The sequence below is a fragment of the Nymphaea colorata genome, chromosome 5 (genome assembly GCF_008831285.2).
Source record: "Nymphaea colorata isolate Beijing-Zhang1983 chromosome 5, ASM883128v2, whole genome shotgun sequence".
NCBI lineage: Eukaryota > Viridiplantae > Streptophyta > Magnoliopsida > Nymphaeales > Nymphaeaceae > Nymphaea > Nymphaea colorata.
In genome coordinates this window covers 12,401,849-12,414,150 of record NC_045142.1, presented here as the reverse complement: position 1 = coordinate 12,414,150, position 12,302 = coordinate 12,401,849, and the positions used below count along the sequence as shown (strand labels likewise).

The window sequence follows — 12,302 nt, the reverse complement described above, 5'->3', positions numbered from 1 at the left end:
AGAAACGCGGTAAAAGACTCAACAAAAAGGTTCACGGGACCGGCTGTGAATCGTAAGATGGTACTCGTTTTAAGCATGTAAATAAAAAAAAAAATTGAAATTTGAACTTTTTCTTTTGGTTATTTCAGGCAATCACACACATTTTTTTTTAATCTTTTGTGTAAACAACTACTGGGGAATGTGTCTAAATCACGTTTTAAATGGCAACCTTTTATGGGCACAGTAAGTTTTTACTTGCGGTGCCACATCGCACTTGCCGAGGGTATAACCTCGAATTAATCCGTGATTTTGCGTAATTAAGATCAGGAAAACAATCTTAAGATAAATAATGGAAAATTTATTTACCAAGACAAAAGATTGTGTTAAGCCTTAATTATTCCTCTCTGCCCATGTTCTTAAAGTCTTAAGATGGTCGTTTGATAATTAAATGAACTTAATTATGATGAGTTACATTTTCCTTAGAGAAGCCTAATATGGTTGCTTCACAAATATGCAAAATCTTAGTTATGCCCAGCTTCATTGCCAAGGGTGTCAGGACTAGGAGAAAGCCTTGAATTAGAACTTCATTATGCTTCTCTGCAACTTAACTTTTCTAGCACGATGCCAACTAAAAGAAGCTATATTTTCTAACTATTCTCTAACGTTCTTAAACGACATCAAGAGACATGTCCTCTAGCACTTGCGTCTGAGTCAATACTCCGAATGACTCCCGTACGACTTTGGCACGACTTTTCTGAAGTCGAGCTCGGGCATGCTCTCAATTAACAATCTTCTACGAACCAAGGGGAAAGGGAAAAGGATGAAGAGCTTGACAAGTTGTGAACAACCGTGAGATGTACTGTCAAATATGCAGCACAGATTGACGTTTTGCTCTCATCAGCGGCTAGAACTCTGGAATCTCTGATTTATTTACAGCAGTGTTTTGAGTCCTGGAAACCTTTTGTCGAAATGTTAGGAAGAGTTCCTATAGAGACTCAGACGCCAAGTGAACCAAATTTTTCTTCATATATTCACGGTCAAGACAGTGTACCAATTTTGAATTTGTAGGCGTTTTTATTTCTTTTCACATAATATGTTGCGGCCAGTTATGTTACAAACTAGTCTAAAAGCTTCGACCAACTAAAAGAAACAAATTCAAAAGTTCGAGCATTGATACCGTTTTGACACCAAAGCTCAGTTCACCTTTTTGAGTAACGATTCTCTAGGGAATCTGCACATTATGAAAGTGGTACAATTTCTCCCTCTCGAAGTCAAGTGTTGAAACAGACCCCTGTCCAATTAAAAACTGGAAAACATTTTTATTGGTGTGCATATTTGCCTCTGCCGTTCAAGGGTTACCGTATATTGCACCTCCGTGTGTGTGTGTGTGTGTATATATATATATAAAATTTTGCTCAAATCACTGTGAACAAAAAATAGTAAGGAAATGATGATTTAGGGCACAAAATTGCAGGGCCAAGCCCAAAGAACTTGAACATAAAACTAAATAAGCAAAACCTGCAAGATCCTCCATTACTGCAAACGAGGATCTAGCTACTGCTTTTTGCCTTCTTCCAACTCCTATTCTCGGATGCTTCAGTTCTGTCTTCTTTCCTTTTCCCATCATGGCGGCGACCTTTTTTGTGATTCTGAGAGCAATTGAAAATGTAGTAGCACTTAGTTCCAAATAATTATGCATGGGAAGAAAATTTGTATGGTATTTGAATGAAGCTAGTTTTACTTGGGGGAAAATGTGTGATCTCTGGACACGGATAATCAAAATGAACACAAAGTGTCTAAGATGTCTCATCGGAAATCAGTGGTTAGGCCACACTACGACATGAGATGCACCCCACGCATTGATGTCTAGTCTGTTAAGTTGTTCTGGTTCACTGAAGCTTTTATTATAGTCAGAAACATTATTGTCTGGTGAACTGGAGAGGACAGAATCATGAATGGAGGAGAAGAAAAAGCAAAACAATAATGCTAATGCCACACTGTGAGAGTACCTCAGCTGAGAAAGTCTTCAATGGATCTTTACTTCTACGAAATTTTCCCTTCGAACCATGATGACGACGGGAAGAACCAGCTTTGGGCATTGCAGCCCTGGAGAGCTTGACAATCTTCCTAGCTTCCTCCGTGACTGGATCCAGCAGGTAATCAGGAACTGCTTTCAGATGAGATGGAGGTGGTTTCTTGCTCAGCACCTTGTCATGCTTTAGTAAATCTGTAAGATTGAATCAATGTGTCACCTTAAGAATCCATGTCTGGTGCATGCACTGCAATTACAAAGGACATGTCGGTTGAGTTGTTTACCTAAATCTCTTGGATTATGCTCAAAATGAGCCTTCAACCTGAAACCAAAACAACGCACTGTCAAACCACTTTAATTGTCAATCACTAAATGTCACCGCCAACCCAAAGAAGAGCCACAGACAAAATTGACCCAAGACTGAGCACACGACAGAGCCCAGGAACTTGGTAAGCTATTCATGTTGCAGATGAACAGACATGTAGCCCATATAACCAAGTGAACCATAAAAGTCGAATGCATTCTGCTCACTTCATCAGCTCACATAGACAACTTCTTTTTCACTTCTCTGATTTTTGTCATTCAAACAGCCCCTTATTTTTTAAAGGCTGTGAAACATAAAAGTGTTTTCATTACCAGATAACAGATGCCATCAGAAACACAAGAATGGAAAGGGGGAAAGTCCAGGATGCTCACTTCTCTGAGTTAAGAATCTCATTCCTCAGATCCTGAGCTCGCGATTCTCTAATGTTAGCTCTTGTGATCCCTTTAGCAACGTCCTGAACAAATTAACACTCATATTAAGGATATCTACAAATTTTACTAGACAGGAGCTACAATAGGACAAATAATGAGGTATAGTTTACCATTTCTTTCTACAACCCAAGAAAAGGGAAATTAGCACTTAGCAGCTAAAACTAGTCCCAGCCCTGGCTGGGGGAAGATATGTATAGTTTTTTATCAAATACTAAACTAAAGTTAGGCTGTCGTCAATAATTTTTTATTCTTTGGATATCAGGATATGTTTATGTTCAAGGAGTTGAGTGATAGCGAGTCTACATGATAGCTACTAGCTAGTCTATGAGCCTACATGATTTATGCCAGATCGCATGATTATTATAGGCATTCTTTCAATTTTTAGATTTAATAGAGTCATCACATATTAATAAATTTATTATGAAGTGAAAGAGTACTCTTCAATATTTTGAGAGGAAAGGATCCTTTTGGAGGGTACTCCTGGGAACAGAACCAGTGGAGACAGGATGGGACCCTGTAGCATATATATATATATATATATCCAGAGACAATCTATTAACCAATAGTTGTGGATGGTCATCCCAATAGACCAGAATGTGGTACAAGTACTTTACCTGGGCTCTATACCACAAGTTGTCCACAGCACTTTTTGAGAGTAGAGGAAAGGGTGCAATCAACTTTGACGAATCGGGACCATCAGAATCGCCAAGCATAGTTTTAATCTCTTCAAAGACCTCTTCCTCATCTGGAGAAACCTAAATGAACAATAATTAGATTTATTTTATCATCCTTTAATGCCTAAAATTTCTACAACAGACAAGATAACACAAACACACAAACTCATTTTCCTTCATAACAGTGACGAAATAGGATCAGGAGATTTCTGTTCTTAATGGCTTAGGATTCCATATTAGAATTTTTATCCTTTCGAACAGTGAAAACCAAGAAAAGAAAAAAACATGTTCAACACTCTGAAATATCTGCAGATCGGAAGCATGCATGAGTAAGCAATTAGAAAACAAACACAAAACATAAAATGGAAGATAATTCATACACACCACAAGCAGGATAAAGTAACAAAGTTAGAACTTAGTAGTCACGTGTCCTCCAAGCCCCAAGGACAAATTAGTGTTTACACGTTCTGGCCATTCTAATGTATTACTATCAACCAAAAGCACTTATTTCCAAACTTATTTTGATGTTTCAAGTTTTATTCCCCAAAAAGCAATTGCATGAGAGACTTCATTTTCGTCATTCATTTCTCAATCAGCAGCAGTTCCCATTTTAGAATATATTTTAGCATATGATTAAGTACTAAATTTGTCAATTTGAATGGACAGATCCATATAGAACAGATGTTGTAAATATTCCAAAACAGGCTACACTAACTGAATAAAATCGACTCATCACACATTTATACCAAACTTCATCATTTGAATTCTGATGGAAAAGTTTCACTGATGGGGCTAGCCATTTCAATAATATGTGAACTCCATTACTTCATTCCTGAATGAATTGCTATGCATCCAATGGACAAAGTAAACATGGGCAATATAAGCAGGGGAAATACCATGGTATTGTCCAATTCATGCAGATATAGGAAGGTAGCTCATCATGATGATGTACATGAATGGGTAGAACAAACATGGCTGGAAACTTTTCTGACATAACCTCTTGGGCACTCATCTGTTGTCTTGAATAAAAGTAAAATTTCCACCGTTCAAGCATAAAGTGAACTTCATTTTTTATTTAATAAAAATGCTAGTGCAAATATCTCAAAATTTTAAAACAAAGAAGTAGCAAGCAATCCTAATATACAATATAGAGCAGACCAGGGTCTTACAAGCCAACAAAAATGCTTATGTTCTTTACAAAGCAAATTTGCAAGTAGCAGTTTGACTTACAAGGGATACAGATGCACCGGTATTATGTGCTCTTCCAGTACGTCCAATTCGATGTACATATCTCGAAGGACTCTGAGGCATCTCAAAATTTATAACCTGCCAAATTGTGCAAGAGATATGTTAGCAATGTCTCTAAATCAAGTGACAGAAAGAAATAAGTCTGTATGAACTACAATCCAAATTCATTCTGTCATGTTGTTGATTAATGGACAACTGACTGAAATGGTGATCTAATCCTTAGAATAAATCTCTAGGAATCCAAGCAATTATGAGTGCACTACACAACAAACGAACCAACAGAGGTTCTAATACACATGGCCCAAAGAGCATGGAACTCCCCTTTCATATGCTAAAGGATGCATAGGATGATAGAATGAAGGACATTCGTCATGGTGCAATAACTTCCATCCAGATGACCCAATACTGAGAAATTGAAGAAAAACAGCAGTGTGGAATATGACTCTACAAGCCTAGCTCTGAATTCTATATGTGTCTCTTTCTTAAGTAGGAACCACTCGAAGAGGAAATGAAATGCATTCCGGCTTTTACATTTGTAAGGTGCCTGATAGGAATGCAATTTCCATGCAAGTTCATGAATACAATGGGTCCAAAACTAAGCATTTGCAAGTAGAGTAAAACATTCATTAAAGGAAAAAAGAAAGAAAAAGCTTACTGTGAAGACATGTTTGAAGTCAATGCCCCGCACCACACCAAACTCAGAGTCCAACTTCTGCTTCCATCTTTTTTTGGACTTTTTTTCAGACACATTGATCTTCTTATTGGACTCTTCTGTCTCCACTTTGCAGTCATCGGTAGCTATTAGATAATCAAAAAGTGATGCATTGAATTCCTGATATATCACATAATAAATCAGCAGCGTGAGAATTTTTTTACAACTTTCTGTACAAGTGCATACGTATGTGGGTGCTGTACACATGTGCAAAAGAAGGAGAGGAAGAGAGGGGAGGGCAAGAGAGAATATGAGCAACACCAACAAACAATGAAAAGTTTAACTAAGTTGTGAAAAGAAAAAAAAAATGGAGAGGTATTCCCTGAAGAAAAAGAAGGTTTTCACTCCGACAATATGGACTTAGGTCATGTGATGCATTTGGAGAAGCAGAAGAATTATCAAGACTTGGTTCTGACCATATTGACTAATATCAAGTAGTGTCGAAGCATCCTGTTTTTATGGTTGGACATCTAGACTCTAGAAGCCAAATTTAATACCAAGTAAACATGAGGCCTTTGAAAAAAATATCTATTTCAAATTATATAATTTCTTATCACAATATTAGCCTGACAAGTGACAATAGATTTCTTTTCTCCTTTCATGCTTTAGATTTATTATATAGCATATATGCCAATTTCCATTTAAAAAACAGTTACAAATGGTGCAACATTTGGAGGTCTGCCAAACATGATTTGGGGTATGCATACTTCAAGAAAAATCAAGTGTGTCTAACAATTCCATAACCATTATCTATCCTCACAGAGTAGACCAAAGACAATTTTTATATTTTTTTTAGTTCAGTCTGGTTACTAATCAAACATAAGGTTCACCCTTGAAACCAAAGAACCAATGTTTCCACATCATTAGCAAGCCCTCAAGCAAATGGAAGGAAAATTTTGACAGCCTATAAACTCCTCCACTTGCTTGGAAAGAGAAGGCATCCTATGGGTGATTTGGCTACTCTAGCATGATGACCCACTTAGGGAAAGAAAAACCGAATCTTAAAAAGGAAACTCCAGCTAACTCATGATAAGCAGTTACGCTTTAAGAAACATATATGGAGAACATAAATTACAAGGAAGAAAACTAAATTGGGTGGTACTGATACTACATAAACATATGGTAACACATTGCCATTCTGATTTTCTAAATGTTCTTAGGTTTGTTATTTGATTAGGATGAATTATGCGAATTGAAACAAAATCAAGACAATGAGGGTCAAGATCATGCCTCTAGAATATGAAGCCGGGAGTTCTGTGGTAACTCAGCATTCAGCACTGCAGTTTTAATTCCAAACTGTTCATCAACAAAAAAAATGAGAACAAAGATCTGAAAATGGAACACAGAATTACAGAGTTTGTCCATAAACACTCTTACTAATATCCAGAATCCAAAAAAACAAAAACATAAAACACCGTGTCCTGCTCATAAAACATGATCTTTTTGCTTTTCATCTTTAATGCATGAAAAAAAAAGTGGATATTTTCAACAGGAAGAAATATGAAAAATTACTTTCTGATGATTTGACAATCGACATGTTATGTGACTGGGAAAATAGTTTTACCATTGATATTCACATTTAATTCATCAATATGAATAACTATCCTCAAGAACAGCACCTTTTAAAAGTATTCTTTGTTTTCATCACAGGTTGAGAAATCAGAAGCTACTGGATCTCAGTTGATTTCCTTGCACGTGATTCTGTCCCAAATATCATTTCTGAGATTGATAGTTACATTTGTTTAAAGCCTTAAGTGCAGTTATTTTTACAAAGGATGTGATAGAATTGTTGACTCCATTTTTTTTGTTTGCGTAGCCCATAATTTTCTGAAGGGACATCATTATTTTTGCTGTCTATGCTCTTACCTGTTCGAGAAAGAGTCTTAACTTAAAGCCCATATTGATACTGTTGACAAAGATCAGCACTTTCTTTTGGACCAGTTCCAACTTCAAAAGAGCAAGAATAGTCACCAGTTTATCTTGAGCGCTGCAAGATATCTTAAAAAAAAAAGTACAATTCAGTCTCATTGTCGATTGATTGAAATAACTGCAGAAGGAAAAAGAATATAGACAAGCTAAAACAATAGCTATGACCAGATTTTTTGGCCACACAAAGTAACACTGATGGTTTGCATCATCTCCCAGTAGAAAGAGAGTATATTTACATAATTGGCAGATCATACTCCTAAAACTTAATCACTAAGACGTATATCAGAAATATTAACCAGTACCACTGAGAGACATAAAGACACTGTATCAGCCTTATAAAAAAACATAGAAAAAAATATTCCATTACCCAAAATTGTTGTACACTCCTTGGAACAATTCCCTCCTTTGGATTGACATCTTCTGCTAGAGTCAAAATATAAGGGCTATGCAAGACAAGATTCTTCAACTTATCGACATCAGCACTGTTACAGTTATGCAAAAAAATTCAAAAATTGTCAGCACTTTGCAAATATATAGACTCACAAGATCAAGAGAAGTATTATAAGATTGCTATTGAGAAAGATGAAAGGTCATGGTTCAAACTCCCCGCCTAGATAATTACAACACCATTCAATTAATTGCAGAAGAAAGTGCTATCATTTTATGAAGTAAAATGCACGAGAGAAAGCTCAGCAACTCTTTTCAAGAGAAGCTCAGTTTGCCTTCTTAAGAGACATGGATTAAGGAGGCCTAATCATATATCACCACGTGAAACTTTTGAACCAAGTAGTTTGGAAAGATGGCAACCAATCAAGCGTGAGTCAGCACTCAACAGATAAAATTTTCATTGACAGTTGATAACAGATATACATTCAGAGAAACTTGGGCTGCTGCAGTTAAAGGTGAAACAGACACTATCCTCAAGCGGAATAAACATATAGATTCCATTTACATATATGGATAGAAAAACAAATAACAAGACTCAATGCCTCAAAATGTGGGAAAAATGCATACCAGACAAAACCTCAGAAAAACACCTAGTAATGTAGACCAATTTTCTCATTGACAATCTCAAAGTGAAAAACGAAAAGAACCCTTTAGAATAACAAACATAGCAATTGTGAGATGAGAGGAATAGAAAAAAAACCATGCATGATCTCTGTGCAAACAAACTAAAAGTACAGTGGAAACTGAATAACAAACTAGAAAACAATGCACAGAAAGAAAAATACCTTAAAGTTGCAGACATGAGAAGACATTGGCAATGGCGAGGAACATGAGGAGCAAGGGTACTCAAGTCCTCTTCATATCCATAGGACAATAAAAGATCAGCCTGAAGATTAAACAAAAAAAAAATGAAATAAATGAATCAAACAGTGAACTTTCAACCAATATTAAAGGAATGATGATATGACCAAGAAGGCTTCATATGTCTTATGTGGTTTCTGCTTTTTGGTCTATGAAGGAACATTCCAAAATAACCTTTTGAGCACTTGCAGATAACTTCCAGCTTATTGTTTCACATGGCCTACTGTTTCTCACTTTGATTTATTCCCTGCCCCCCACATTTTAGAACCATGGCTTTGTTTAGACTTTAGAAAAAACATGCAAACAGTATGAGATGCATGAGGAAAGCATGACGGAAAGTAAATGCACATCATGATCCACTGATTCTTCAAGGGTGATGAATATTTCACTTCCAAAATGACTTTAAAGTTTAAAGGAAGTGTGCTGTTCTACTTCCTACAAAACATAAAGATATCATATCCCTGAATACCAATGTTGTCACTGGCGTATCGTATCGCATATCAATCGAGCCGACCTAGACGTTGTATCGTAAATGTACCATAACCTATCGTAAAAATCGTAAATGTACTGTAACCTATCATAAAATTGATTTTTTTAATCGTCAAATCGATGGTTTCTTCCTCGAATCAGCGATTTTGTGGAGAAACCAGCAACATCTCTCCCTCTCATAGCCTTTAGAGAAGATTAGAGAGAGGAGAGAGGGTCTCGGTTTAAAAAAAAATGATGCAAAAAAGTGGCCTTGGGGATCCTTTTCAAATTTTAACCCTTGTATCATACGATATGGGGTGTACCGTGTGTGTCGTACGATACACCTCCCGGTATCGTACGATACACCCGATACGAGCACAATACGTGGGTGTATTGCGTATTGAGCTCATATCGTCTGGGTTTTCTTCACCCAGACGAGTCGTATCGTACGATACGAACAACACTGCTGAATACTACGTTTGAACTTTGAACAATCGCTACACTATGTATGCAAACAAGTAATCTCAAAACTTATACCTCATCCAAAACCAACATGGAAAGTGATCCCTGAAAAGATGATGATTGAAGAACGCCTTTTGACAGACATTTGGAAATGCAGGCTGGCGTTGATACCAGAATATCAGGAGAACCAATAAATGCTGCTTGCTGCAAGGCATGAACCATTACCCAATAGATTAGCTTGTCTGCAACTACTACTATATCTACAGAAATCATCCAAGAGACTATGCTGGAAATGTCAAAAGAGCATTTCATAATCGGAAGTTTCAGAAAAAGAGTGATTAAGTACAAATATGCAGACTCACGGGCATAAACCAAAGGGCACAAGAAGTAGCTGTGCCAGTTAAAATGATTTCTCATACTTTGGCAGCAAAGCTCAATGTGCCATCTACTGATGCAAGGATGAAAAACCATCTACTGATGCAAGGATGAAAAACTTACTAAATCAGCATCGGACATGGCAGCTGTCAACTGTACAACTTTCAATAGAGTTCTACAAAGTTCAAGCAGAGATGAAATCTCCAAGTAAACCTGAATAAAGAAGCATCATGTTAGTCACTGCACCTAGAAAATGAAAAGAAGATGATGACCAGTGTAACTAAAGACTGATAACAACAATGTCAATTGTGTAGAAGATCTTTTCCAAAACAAGTAAATAGAATTGCTTCGAGAATCACTTGTTGGGTTAGCTCCCGGGTTGGAACAAGAACCACGGCCCTCGGAGCAGCTTTCGCGGCCTGGCTGGCTTCCGAGAACAATTTCTGGAGCATAGGAAGCAGATAGGCATAGGTTTTACCAGAACCGGTTTTCGCACGGGCGACCACATCTTTGCCTTGCTATATGAAAAAGCAACCAGAAAGAAAAAATTATGATAATAAAAAATCAAAATATGCTAAAATCCATTAAAATAGACGCTTTTTTTCTACTTACAAGAATCCGAGGGATGGCAGCAGATTGGATGGGGGTGGGTTGAGTGATGCCCTTCTTTGAGAGAGCACGTATGAGGCGAGGGTCCAAACCCATCTCTTCGAAGCTTCGGATTTCATCGTCGTCTTCCTCTTCTTCTTCATCTACTTCTTTCGAATCTGCTCTCTTTGCTATCTTCTCGCTTTCCTCAACCGCCATTTGAGACGTTCTCTATCCCTCGCTCGTCTCTCTCCCCCTGTCCTTCCGACGCAGGAAACGACAACAATTTTGGAGAGTTTTGGGTTTTATGCAGAGGAACCCTAGCAGCTAAAACCTCCTTTTTGGATATGGATCTATGTCACCTGAGTGCGGGGTGCCGGTGCCGGTGCAGCACATCTCAAAAAATTTAGGTGCAGCAAGAGTATTTTATTATTTTTAAAATATAATAATATAAACCACAAAATTATTAAATAACAAGATCAAAATTACACGTCAAAGATTTTATAAAGCTTTCCATAATTCCATTACCAAATTAAATGTTTAATATCATAAAATGGCATGCTTATTTCATAAGAAAACTAAAAATTATGGACTGACAGTAATGAGTTACAAACAGACTGTAAATAGACAAATAAACAGACTGTACTCAAATGATTTACAACTTACAATCAGAGTAACAGACTATATATTGAAATGGAATCTATATAAACTTTAGTATTTATTACATTGAAATTGTCACAAAACACGCCGTTTTTTTTTTAAAAAACGCGTATTTAACGCCAAAAACAGTTCTGCCATATAATACCCGTACTATTCCCGTTTTTTTAAAAAAAACGTCAAAAAACAAAAAACGCATATAATACCCGTATTATACGTTATTTTCCCGTTTTTTGCCGTTATTTTCCCATTTTTTGTCGTTTTTTATTAATTATTATTTTTTATAATTTTTAAGATGTATTAAATGTTTAATTTTTAAAAAAAATTTGCCGAACTTTTTCCGTTTTATTCCCGATATATAAAACTTTGCCGTATTATACCCGTTTTTTTCCTCGTCGTTTAATACCCGTCCCCGTTTTTTGTGACAATGATTGAAATTATCTGCCAACATAGATTATAGATAAACAATTTAATAAACATTAAAGTGACTAAACAGACTGAGACTGTAATTAAACGAGTTAGAGAAAGCTTCTAAACTGATCATCGATAAAATCATAAAAGCAAAGGCCTCCTCAAACAAGTTAGATGCATTTGATATTCAAAAACCATAAGAAATTACAGAAAATTGTGGAATCATCAAATCAGAAATCACACACAGGATAATGAAAATCAGCAACACAAATTAACCACATATGGCAGAGAATGCATGACATGAAACGTAAACAACACAGTTGAACACAGTAAAAGTCTAAAACAGAGAACAACAAACTAAAACAGAGCAGAGAGGGAGCAGCGTCGAACGGTCGAAGACCCAGAACCTGATATCAAAGGGTGTGAGAGAGAGAGTTTACCCAAATCCAACGCAGATCGTGAGTGGGAGAAGCGTCGGTCGCAGAACGCAGCGCAGAGAGGGAGCAGCGCACAGAGAGGGAACAGCGAGTTCTGGCCTCTGGGTGAGGGAGCAGCACAGAGAGAGGGAGCAAAGAGTTCCCCAAGCGTCCCAGACAGAGGGCAAATAGTTCCCCAAGCGTCGCAGAGAGAGGGAGCAAAGAGTTCCCCAAGCATCACAGACAGGGAGCACCGTGAGAGGGAGACAAGCCGAGCGTGCCCTTAA

General features: G+C 37.1%; 1 protein-coding gene across 3 annotated transcripts; it reads right to left on the bottom strand.

Annotated features, from left to right (window-relative positions):
- Positions 1-1,403: 1,403 nt before the first annotated feature.
- LOC116255172 (DEAD-box ATP-dependent RNA helicase 16-like) lies at positions 1,404-12,302 on the bottom strand. 3 transcript variants are annotated; one of them, XM_031630949.2, is made up of 16 exons: positions 12,040-12,302; positions 10,556-10,927; positions 10,303-10,461; positions 10,067-10,156; positions 9,644-9,772; positions 8,563-8,663; positions 7,698-7,812; positions 7,268-7,399; positions 6,632-6,697; positions 5,345-5,521; positions 4,672-4,767; positions 3,382-3,522; positions 2,708-2,790; positions 2,296-2,333; positions 1,989-2,206; positions 1,404-1,628 (listed from the first exon to the last, which is right to left on the bottom strand). In XM_031630949.2, the coding sequence occupies exons 2-16, from the start codon at positions 10,748-10,750 to the stop codon at positions 1,530-1,532; spliced, it is 1,839 nt and encodes a 612-aa protein (XP_031486809.1). In that variant the 5' UTR covers positions 10,751-10,927; positions 12,040-12,302; the 3' UTR covers positions 1,404-1,529. The 3 variants fall into 3 exon arrangements, with proteins under 3 accessions (XP_031486809.1, XP_031486808.1, XP_031486810.1); XM_031630948.2 differs by having other exon boundaries at positions 10,556-10,893; XM_031630950.2 differs by lacking the exon at positions 12,040-12,302 and having other exon boundaries at positions 10,303-10,457; positions 10,556-10,693.